At 34.4% G+C, this 11,616-nt stretch overlaps 1 protein-coding gene across 1 annotated transcript; it reads left to right on the top strand.

Moving 5' to 3' along the window:
• Positions 1-2,319: 2,319 nt before the first annotated feature.
• Positions 2,320-11,254, top strand: LOC100793104 (cellulose synthase A catalytic subunit 3 [UDP-forming]). The gene is made up of 15 exons (XM_003546840.5): positions 2,320-2,861; positions 3,141-3,374; positions 3,506-3,701; positions 4,444-4,661; positions 4,810-4,921; positions 5,037-5,214; positions 5,559-5,825; positions 5,955-6,300; positions 6,412-6,549; positions 6,918-7,043; positions 7,128-7,340; positions 7,506-7,770; positions 8,488-8,690; positions 9,389-9,739; positions 10,305-11,254. Exons 2-15 carry the CDS (start codon positions 3,351-3,353, stop codon positions 10,887-10,889), a joined length of 3,222 nt encoding a protein of 1,073 aa, XP_003546888.1. The 5' UTR covers positions 2,320-2,861; positions 3,141-3,350; the 3' UTR covers positions 10,890-11,254.
• Positions 11,255-11,616: the final 362 nt, after the last annotated feature.

Below are 11,616 nucleotides of genomic sequence, written 5' to 3'. Positions count from 1 at the left end.
TGGCTTTAGAAGAGTCAACATGTAAATAAAAATTAGTGTTGAGTAGAAAGGATGTTTATGTCTTAATCAAGATTCTTATTTATTTTGATTAGATATATATAAATACAAAAGTAAGAATATTGTGTGGTTTGTGTCTGATGTCTTTATAACATCTCCATTTGATGTTTTCAAATAATAGGTAATAAAGTCATGGTTTGATGTTGCATGTGATGTAACCTTTAAAATTGCATATATTAGTTTGTATTTGAGATTTTGTTTGCAAAAATATTCTCTTAAGATTTGTGGAATCATACGAAGAATAAATGAAATCAAGATCTAATATGTCATCTTCACTGTCAAAAGAGTTCAACTAGGCAGAACCTGCTCTGACATAAAAATGTGACTACCTACTAAAATCTCTTGTAGATGTAAGTCTTAAACAAAAATTTCATTGCATGAGAAAAGGACGTGCATTAAATGCACCCAACGACCCTTCTGATTTGTAAGAGCCAGAAGTAGTAGTTGTGACATAATAATTGTAACGTGTGAAAAGTTAGTAAAACTTAGTGGTTTACCAAGAACTTGATATAGTCTTAGTGATAAAGATGAACCAATATAACTCGTTGTGTTTGTTTATTCTTTGCTTTCTCTCTGCTTTTGGCTGACCTTGAGTCTGAATTATTTTTCAGTCGTTTGAGGATATCTTAGATTTTTGCAAACTCAATTTTCTCATTATCTAAAGTGCTATTGTAATAAAGTTTGTGATTTGTTATTACAAAGTTATCTTTATAGACGAAAAACTTTGTTGGTTTAAAAAAGGTTTTTAAAAACACGATTCAACTCCTCTTCTTCTTGTAATATTTGCCTTTACAATTAGCCATATAGTTTTTGCATCGATTTGTGTAGTTGTCTTTCACAATATTTAACAATTCATTAAGTATTTTAAACTTTCATACTAAATAACATAAAAACAATATTAAATTTTCCTTTAATTTACAATCTAATTAGTTTCTTTTTTATTCTATTTTTAATCAGTATTTAAACTTATTTTATCAATATTAAATTTATTAATAATCACAATATTAATTTTTATTTTTTTATTTTCTTAGAATTTTAATATTTTTTTATCATGACATTAATGTAAAGTATTCACCAAGCTTTACTAATAACTAATATTTGTCGAAAAAATCAATTGACCAATTTTAGTGGAGTCTCCTATCTCAATCATATATTTTTATTCAAAAGATTGAAATGCGAGATCTTACTTAAGGAGGTCAAGTCTAAATGTCTAATATCACTTGGACCAACAACTTATTAGTTCCCCATATTTTATTTTGCTCTTTCATTCTAATTTTCTCCCATATTAATTGATATAAAATAGTAAAAAATATTAAGTGCCATTTAATATTTTTATTTATAAATGATCCGTGCTAAATACAAATATTGTCTAGTTAGTGTATTATACAGCTAATGAGTATTATTAGGGATGGTATTTTCGTACTTACCCTAGTTATTGAGTTGCCTTGCCGTGTTTCAATCTCCAGCTGTTGTCTACTTGGCAGTCCACCCTTCTAGACTCTCAAGTCTAAAACACAACTCCCTCGCTCTCTAAACAAAAAATATATTATGATGTTCGAATAAATCTAACTCCTCATGTTTCCCCTCCTACCATTTTTTTTTACTTATATAAATGTTGCATGAAAAGTAAATATATTGAATGTCTTGAAAATATAAACATTTATCATAAAAGATAATAGGAAAAATTGGAAAAAGATTTAGTGAGAAGGAGAAATGTTATACTACTTTCTTATAAATTTTAATATTTTATAAAAATATAAAATAAAATAAATATATTTAATGTCTTGACCAATACTTATCATGCAAAATAAATTGAAGAATTAATAGGTAGATGTAGTAGGAGGTTAACATATTTTTCTAGCTAACTCTCTAATCTCTATTAAAGAAAAATTACTAACATTACAATTTTTTAATACACTTTTTATCATTGACTAAAATGTATTAGAATTATCAAATTTCATGAGTTATATTTTTAAAAAATTATAAACTCTTAAATAATGCTCATTAAATGAGAAGTAGGTCTCATAAAATTTTCTAATTTCTTAATAAACTTCATCATTAATAAAAAAAACACATGATTAAAAAGAATATGTTAGAAATTATATTAAACATTTCGTCAAAATAAAAAAAGAAATTATATTAACATTTCTCTATACAATAATTGCTATCTTATTTGGATTCTTTTATAACTGCTTTTGTCATCTTATATCATATTCCTTATTAATAATGTTGAGATTTTTGTAGAGAAGAAAATATTGGGTTGGTGAAGTAAATGATTGAGGGTATGATGTAGAATGTAGATCCGTTAGGTTTTAAGCTTCAACTCCACACACTTTCCCTCTCTATGTTTATGAAGCTGTCGGTGTCGGCATATTAGTCAAGTTCGTAATTACATTGTCCCTTTCGTCATGCCTAAGCCATTTGAGTATTTTTTATATACATTTTACAGCTATGCACATGCAATGGAAGTAGAAAAAAGAAAGCTTAAACTTTGAGAATAGACACAACAGACAGAGAGAGAAACATTTTTCTATCATTACTCTCTCTCTCTCTCTCTCTCTCTCTGTCGGTCAATTTTTTTCGATCCGGGTCTCTTTTATTCAGTTCTGAACCTTGTGGAGTGTTGTCTCATTCCTTGATGGGAATTGCTGAATTGGGGTGCTCCTGATTCTGTCTCTTCCTCTCTCACTTTCTTTGAGTTTCATTGTGATCCAGTTATTGACTTCATTGGCCAGGAATATCATCTGGGGTTGTCACAATCTGAGTGATCCATCTACTTTTGTGGCAAAGATTGCTCTTTTGAGGTGAGTCTTTGATGCAATGTTCAAAATGTTGGTTTATGTATTGTTTCTTTGAAGTAGATTTGGCATCATAAGGAAAGAAAGAACATTGTTGCCTTTAGTGAGTCAAAGTGCATTGTTGCCTCAGTCATTAATAAGTCTGACCCTCATTTGATTTCAATTTTCATCTACCTTTTCTCATATACTTATTGGGGTCTTAGAGATCTTTTTTTTTTTCTATGTTGCAAACTGTTGATAATGATTGATGGAACCTAATGATCTGATTCACGGTCTTGTCCACAGGTCTTATTCAGATCCGGACTTCAATTTCTATACCAAGAGAAGGAGCTGCTTCTGAAGTTTGACTAGGAGTGTATTAGAAGAGAGGAATCTTCCAAACTGATCCGTGCAATTGGATAATACACAAGGCTTTTAAGTAATGTGTGCATCTTGTTGAGCTTCAACTATCTTTTGATCCGTTATTGGCATCTGGATAGAGCTTAGTAAGAGTCAATGACGGAGTCAGAAGAAGCTGGGGTGAGTTGTAATGTCATTATATAAAATTTCTGTTTGATTTTCCCTCAATTAGTATGAGAAGCTATTGTAGGGGTGCCATTATTATTTTTTGATGCTTAATGACACATTTTGGTGTCATTTCAAATGTGCAGGCAAAGCCAATGAACACATTGGGTGGCCAAGTCTGCCAGATCTGTGGTGATAATATTGGGAACAATGTGAATGGCGATCCTTTCATTGCTTGCGATGTTTGTGCTTTCCCTGTCTGCAGGGCGTGCTATGAATATGAAAGGAAGGATGGAAATCAGTCTTGCCCTCAGTGCAAGACCCGGTACAAGAGGCACAAAGGTAAGCGGGGATAAAGTCTGTTGTATATTACAATGTAATTTTCAATATTCTTTAAGCATATAATTCAAGATTTGTAAAGCAAAAGGGAAGATTTTGATATGCTTGAGAATATGAAGTTTGCTTGGTAGTAAACTGACCTCTTTCATATGGATTGAGCGAGAAAGATGCTAGGACTATATTCTAATTTTGGAGAAAATATATCCTTTTGCTGGAAGAGCATTTTCTCAATGAACTGTACTCAGACTTCTATAGCCATGACAAGCTTTAGACTAAAATCACTAAACAAAGCCTGTAAACCCAAGCAAGTACTTCACTCTTACCTTTTTATTCATCCCAAATCTGCAGAGTGTATAAATAGTTCATAGAAGAATACATCTGTATTTGATGACCTATTCAAACTGCTTAATCTAGAATTAGGAGAAAACACCAGCCACTTAAGTTATTGGCTTTGATAATCTTTATGACTGTAATTTCTTAACTACATAGTGCAAACTGCAATACAAAATCATAGAATAATTAGATTTATGCTTGAGAATTTTGCTTTCCACACTGGTTCCCCCTAATATCCTTTTGTTTCCACCACTTGGATTGTTTACCTGCAAGATAAATTTATTCTTGCACACAATGGATATGTCATTATGTAAAGTTTGTAGTTTTGATCTGCTATACCCAGTCCATATATGAAGAGTCTCTACCTTTTCATTCTAATTAGTAATTTCCCTGCTTATTTTAATGATTCTAGGAAGTCCTGCAATTCTTGGAGACCAGGAAGAGGATGGGGGTGCTGATGAGGGTGCTAGTGACTTAAATTACAATTCAGAAAATCAGAATGAAAAACAGAAGATTGAGCGCATGTTGGGCTGGCAAATGGCACATGGGCGAGCAGAGGAGGCTGTTGCTCCAAATTATGATAAGGAAGTTTCTCACAATCACATTCCTCTGCTCTCTGGTGGACAAGAGGTAGTTCAACTAGGTTCCACTGTGATGTTTTTCTCCATTCCCACACCCAACCCTTAAAAATGTCCACTTTCTCCATCATCCCCCTTTTAGCAAGTATCTTTGAATGAAGTTTGAAATTTGATTTTCTTTGGTCTATCTTAAATTTCAGGTTTCTGGAGAATTATCTGCAGCCTCACCTGAGAGGCTGTCAATGGCATCTCCAGGTGGCCGAGGGAAGCGTGTCCATAATCTTCAATATTCCTCTGACCTTAATCAATCACGTATTTCCTCCCCCTCTTGAACTATGCACATTTTCATGTAGTGTCATTATTATATTTCTTCTTTATTTAGTTGTTTGGTTGTGATTTTGGGCGTCTGGATATTATATTTGTGCAGCAAATATTAGGGTTGGGGATCCTGGATTGGGTAATGTGGCATGGAAAGAAAGAGTTGATGGCTGGAAAATGAAGCAAGATAAGAATGTTGCTCCAATGAGCACAGGCCAAGCTACTTCTGAAAGAGGAGCTGGAGATATTGATGCTAGTACTGATGTGCTTGTGGACGATTCCTTGTTGTGAGTACTTCTTTATTTAATTATAAAAATATATGCTGCTTAATTTCTGTTATGAGCTCTCTACTTCTAGCTCTGTCGGTATCAAAAAACTATTTTGAATGTCATGTATGATTTATACCATAATCACTGTTATTCTGCTTTTTGGCAGTTACGAATATCATCTCATTGAGTGATAATATATCATGACTGATACTTGGAGAGTTTGTAATTCCTGTTGTAATTTTTTGTATAATTGTGTTGAATAAGCAAAGTCATCCAAAAGTCTTGTTATGAGCCCAATGCTTGTCCCTTGTCTTCGGATTTCTGTGTGAGACAGGATTATATAATTTGTTTTTATTATGCAGGAATGATGAAGCTCGGCAACCCCTCTCTAGGAAGGTTTCTATTCCATCATCTAGGATCAATCCATATCGTATGGTCATTGCTCTGCGGCTGGTTATCCTATGCATTTTTCTGCATTATCGAATAACAAATCCTGTGCCCAATGCATATGCATTGTGGTTGATATCAGTCATATGTGAGATTTGGTTTGCCATATCGTGGATATTTGATCAATTCCCCAAGTGGCTCCCTGTGAACCGTGAAACCTATCTTGACAGACTTGCACTAAGGTAGGGCCTTTCTATGATCACAATTTTCTCTTTCTGTACAAACTTTCATTTGACATGTTTCTTTTTTTTTTTTTCTTTTTTTTCCTTTTCATTATGATACTTTTTTAATACAAGCATATGTGAGTGCAGATATGATCAGGAAGGGGAACCATCACAGCTAGCAGCTGTTGACATTTTTGTCAGTACTGTTGATCCATTAAAAGAACCCCCACTTGTGACTGCGAACACTGTCCTATCTATTCTTTCTGTTGACTACCCAGTGGATAAGGTCTCATGTTATGTCTCTGATGATGGTGCTGCTATGTTGACATTTGAAGCTCTGGCTGAGACATCAGAGTTTGCTAGGAAATGGGTTCCTTTCAGCAAGAAATATAACATTGAACCTCGGGCACCTGAGTGGTATTTTGCACAGAAGATTGACTACTTGAAGGATAAGGTTCAACCATCATTTGTCAAAGATCGTAGAGCAATGAAGGTGAGAGATTGAGTTCCAAATGTGGATCATTCTGTGGTCCTGTTATGCATGTGCCCTACACTAATGTTTCTTAGAGAATTTTTAAGGTCAATTCCTTTTTCTGCTTCACAGAGAGAATATGAAGAATTTAAAATTCGCGTCAATGGACTTGTTGCGAAGGCACAAAAGGTTCCTGAAGAAGGATGGGTGATGCAAGATGGTACGCCATGGCCTGGAAACAACACTAGAGACCATCCAGGAATGATTCAGGTATTTGCTTATTTGATTATCTTATTTTTTGTGTTGTTTGAATTCTCGTGATAACCAATTCTTATAACAACCTTTTGTGCTTCGTTCATTATTTTTGGAATTATCTGTCAAAAGTTTTGTTTCATCAACCTAGATGGAGTAAATGTTAGAGGGATGAAATTAATATCATCTATTGTCTCTAATGTCTACTCTTGTGAGTTTAAAAATTGTTTACTCTGGTAAATGATATTTTGTATATTTGATATTTCTTACTTTCTGTAGTTAATTACATTTGACACAGCTTATCCCATGCCTATGTTAGAATCTGATCGGGAATTCAAGGGAGTTATAAGCAGATCATTCACTAAGTTCACATTCTCTATCTGCAGGTTTTCTTGGGCCAAAGTGGAGGACTTGACACCGAGGGTAATGAACTTCCACGTTTAGTCTATGTTTCTCGTGAAAAACGTCCAGGGTTCCAACATCACAAGAAGGCTGGTGCCATGAATGCACTTGTGAGTAACTATAGAAAATGTGGAAATTACTTATCTGCATCCACGTATTTGTCTCACCACAGGTGATTCATATAACTGTTTCAGGTTCGAGTCTCAGCAGTCCTTACTAATGGACCTTTCTTATTGAATCTTGATTGTGATCACTACATAAACAACAGTAAAGCCTTGAGGGAAGCTATGTGCTTTATGATGGATCCCAACCTTGGGAAAAATGTTTGCTATGTCCAGTTTCCACAGAGGTTTGATGGTATTGATAGGAATGATCGATATGCCAATCGCAATACTGTTTTCTTTGATGTAAGCATCGCGCACCATATTAATATGTTTTCTCTTGGGTTTTAGGTCAAAGATTATGTTAATGATAGTCAACTTCTTGTTGCAAGGATGATCCCTTGTACCTCACATATATTGACTTAACTTTTTTGTGTTACTTATTTTCCCAACTTGTGTCTTTCTGAACAGATAAACTTGAGAGGTTTGGATGGCATTCAAGGTCCTGTTTATGTGGGTACTGGATGTGTCTTTAATAGAACAGCTTTGTATGGCTACGAGCCTCCTATTAAACCTAAGCATAAAAAGCCTGGGTTGCTTTCTTCACTCTGTGGTGGTAACCGAAAGAAGAGATCAAAATCTAGCAAGAAAGGCTCAGACAAGAAAAAATCTAGCAAGAATGTTGACCCAACTGTGCCCATCTTTAGTCTTGAGGATATAGAAGAGGGGGTGGAAGGTATGCCTGTCATTTTTATTTTTTATTTTTTTAATTTTTGGCCTTCTGTGTGCATTTCATTGGTAGGTCTGCCTTGTAAACTGTTTCTTGCCACATTTTGTTATATTAAGATTTTTATATCTATTACTATTCCATTTCTAAAAAGAAGAGCAACGGAACAAGATCATATTTTCAAATGAAACATTCAACAGCAACAAAGTGATGGATGATGCGGCTTTTCTACTCTGGACATGGTTAATGAGTTGGGAAAAGGATTTTGGGATAAACCACAACTACTGGTCGAGCAATCTTAGATCAGGATTTATGTATTAATGGAGGATAGAACAATATAACAGCAGTAGTAAATATACTCATTACTGTATTCAGCATTTGGTTTCTTCTAAGACTACATTAAGTCTGTTTTGAAACCAACTGTCTGCTCTTTTATTTTGTACACTTTGTAACTCTGGTACTTATATTAATATATAGTTATCTTCGCTGATAAAAAAAAAAAAAAAGAGCATGGTAGCTTGATTTTGGGGTTCTGCAAGAGTTTCAACTTAAACTTCCCATAATGTCTTTAACTGACAGGGCTATCTGTAAAATTGCATATACCTTATTAACCTTGTACATTATTCCTAGTTATTTTAAAATTTCCTTGGAGTATTCTTAGCATGGCAATTTATTTTCAGTTGTTTCAATTGATAAACCATTTTCTTATACAACCTTTCTATTTAGGTGCTGGATTTGATGATGAGAAATCACTACTTATGTCACAAATGAGCCTTGAGAAAAGGTTTGGTCAGTCTGCTGTCTTTGTTGCCTCTACACTCATGGAGAATGGTGGTGTTCCTCAGTCTGCAACTCCAGAAACTCTTCTTAAGGAGGCTATTCATGTTATCAGTTGTGGTTATGAGGATAAAACAGAATGGGGAAGTGAGGTATGAGTTACCTTATGTTTATTGGTCGTTTATGTTTCTTATTCCCAGTCGCATCCAGTTATCAGATTATTGGTAGCAGATTAGCACATTCAGAGACCAAAGATCCAATGAATTAAACTTAAATATGATAAATATGAACAGTATAGCGCTGTCCTGTTGGAGTTCCTTAATATATTACCTTCTTTATACAGAGTTAAAAGGGGAGCTTTAAAACCTTTCCTTTTCTAAGTAAGGTGTGTGAGATTTCACTAGAAGCATAATTTTTTCCAACCTTTTCTCTTATTGACTTATTTAATGAAACAGATCAAGAGATGAGGGTTATAGGCTTAGCAACCCACCCATTAGAAACACCGAAGTTCTTGAGTACTATGAACATCTCATCCACAATCTACCTCCACCATAGCTATGGGGAACTTTTCCTGCATTACCAATTTATTTTGTTAAACTCTTCTCATGGCCACTATGCATGAAAGTGACCTTGTCAGTTTGTGGTTTCTTCACTCTAGATAAAAGTTTGAAAGCTGATTTAACAGACAAACAGCAAATTTGTTTTTCTGTCTCAACCATGCTTTAGTTATTAGTATTTCTGCAGTAAATATGGAGACTGGTAATATAATGAGTGTGTTATTTAGAAGAAACAAGATGCATTAATATAATTATCTTCAAAGATAATCATTATTTTGTCTTCTGTTTCACAGATTGGATGGATTTATGGTTCTGTCACAGAAGATATTCTTACTGGATTCAAGATGCATGCCCGTGGTTGGAGGTCTATATACTGCATGCCCAAGCTCCCAGCGTTTAAAGGTTCTGCTCCTATCAATCTTTCAGACCGTCTGAACCAAGTGCTTCGATGGGCTTTAGGTTCGGTGGAAATTCTTTTTAGTCGACACTGTCCCATCTGGTATGGTTATAGTGGAAGGCTAAAGTGGCTCGAGAGGTTCGCATATGTGAACACCACAATCTATCCAGTCACTTCCATTCCCCTTCTCATGTATTGTACCTTACCTGCTGTCTGTCTCCTGACTAACAAGTTCATTATTCCACAGGTTTGTGATTTCTTCATTAATATAATTCAGTGTATAGCATATTCCTTGTAGTCTTAATTTGGATACGGTTCTCATTGATCAAATTCCCACATTACCTTACTGTGGTTATGATTTATGGGTGGGATATATTACTAAAAGCAAAATAAACAATAATACAGAGCTATTAATGTTTCTTGGTTCTGATTTGTCAAAATGTTGATTGTTGACTGTTGAGGACTGACAGCATGTTTATTAAAATGTTGAAAAATTATGTATTTCTTTAATGGAAGAAATACAATATAGCAGGATATAGTAAGCTTATCTTCAATTTAGGATGGTTAAACAAATGACTTACGAACAATGTTCAAGATGATTCATAAGTATGTTTTCTTGATTGGAAATATATCACCGAGGACATCCTATTATCCTACGTTGTCCTCCCAGAAATTGCCTTCACTACTAACGCAAAAATTTGAAACTGCCACTCTTGACCTTGTATATTGTAGCATCTCTTTAAGCAAACATATAACTTCTCAAAAATGCAATCGTGTGTAACACAATATTGTACCTTTTATCTTGTTTGCAGATTAGTAACATTGCAAGTATATGGTTTATCTCTCTCTTTCTTTCCATCTTTGCAACCGGTATCCTTGAGATGAGGTGGAGTGGTGTTGGAATTGATGAGTGGTGGAGAAATGAACAATTTTGGGTTATTGGTGGTGTTTCGGCCCATCTTTTTGCCGTGTTCCAAGGTTTACTCAAAGTGCTTGCTGGAATTGACACTAACTTCACCGTTACCTCAAAGGCATCAGATGAGGATGGAGACTTCGCAGAACTCTACTTGTTCAAATGGACAACCCTTCTCATCCCACCCACGACACTTCTCATCATAAACCTGGTGGGGGTTGTTGCAGGCATCTCCTATGCCATCAACAGTGGTTACCAATCATGGGGTCCCCTCTTTGGTAAGCTTTTCTTTGCATTTTGGGTGATCATCCATCTCTACCCCTTCCTCAAAGGTCTCATGGGTCGCCAGAACAGAACACCAACCATTGTTGTAGTCTGGTCCATTCTTCTTGCATCCATTTTCTCTCTGCTGTGGGTCCGAATCGACCCGTTTACGACAAGAGTCACTGGTCCTGATGTTGAGCAGTGTGGAATCAACTGCTAGAGAAATAAAAGCTGGCAGATTGAACAACAGCTTTCCACTCACCTGTGTCAACCAACAACATAAGCCTGATGGAATGTTGTGTTTGTCTTCCAATTCTTTTGTTTACAGATTTTGATATTTGCTTCTGCTTGTTTAAGTTATGTGCAGTTAATGGTTCATACAGAGGAAAACATGTTTAAGTATGTGCAGTTAATGGTCCATACAGAAGAAAACAGGCTTAAGTTATGTGCAGTTGATGGTCCATACAGAAGAAATCAAATTAGAATCAAATCATTTAAGGTTGCTTATTTTTTTGTAATACTATGAACATACCTTCCATTCTTTTGAAGAAGCTGTTTGTTTTATTTATAAACTTTTCATCAGAAGACTGACTGTCCACATCCTTGTATACATCTTTGCTATCATGAGTTTTTCTTATGTTTTCTTTGCAATACAAAATATAAGTAACTTCTACATCTGTAGATATGCGTTTATATGACCTTCATTAAAAAAATAACAGAAAGTATACCTTCATAAATTATATGAAATTCTCTCGCCTCATCAACTTTTGTAAGGTTTTGGAATAATGAAAAAAACACTTGTAAAATTTTCCAAATTAATGGTTTTTGAATTGAGTCAATGTTTTCAAAACTAAACTGGTGATTAAATTTGTAAAGGCAAAATATATATATATATATATATATATATATATATATATATATATATATATATATATATATATATATAT

Source organism: Glycine max, chromosome 15, assembly GCF_000004515.6.
Source record: "Glycine max cultivar Williams 82 chromosome 15, Glycine_max_v4.0, whole genome shotgun sequence".
Taxonomy (NCBI): Eukaryota; Viridiplantae; Streptophyta; class Magnoliopsida; order Fabales; family Fabaceae; genus Glycine; species Glycine max.
This window is presented reverse-complemented; position numbering and strand designations above follow the sequence as displayed.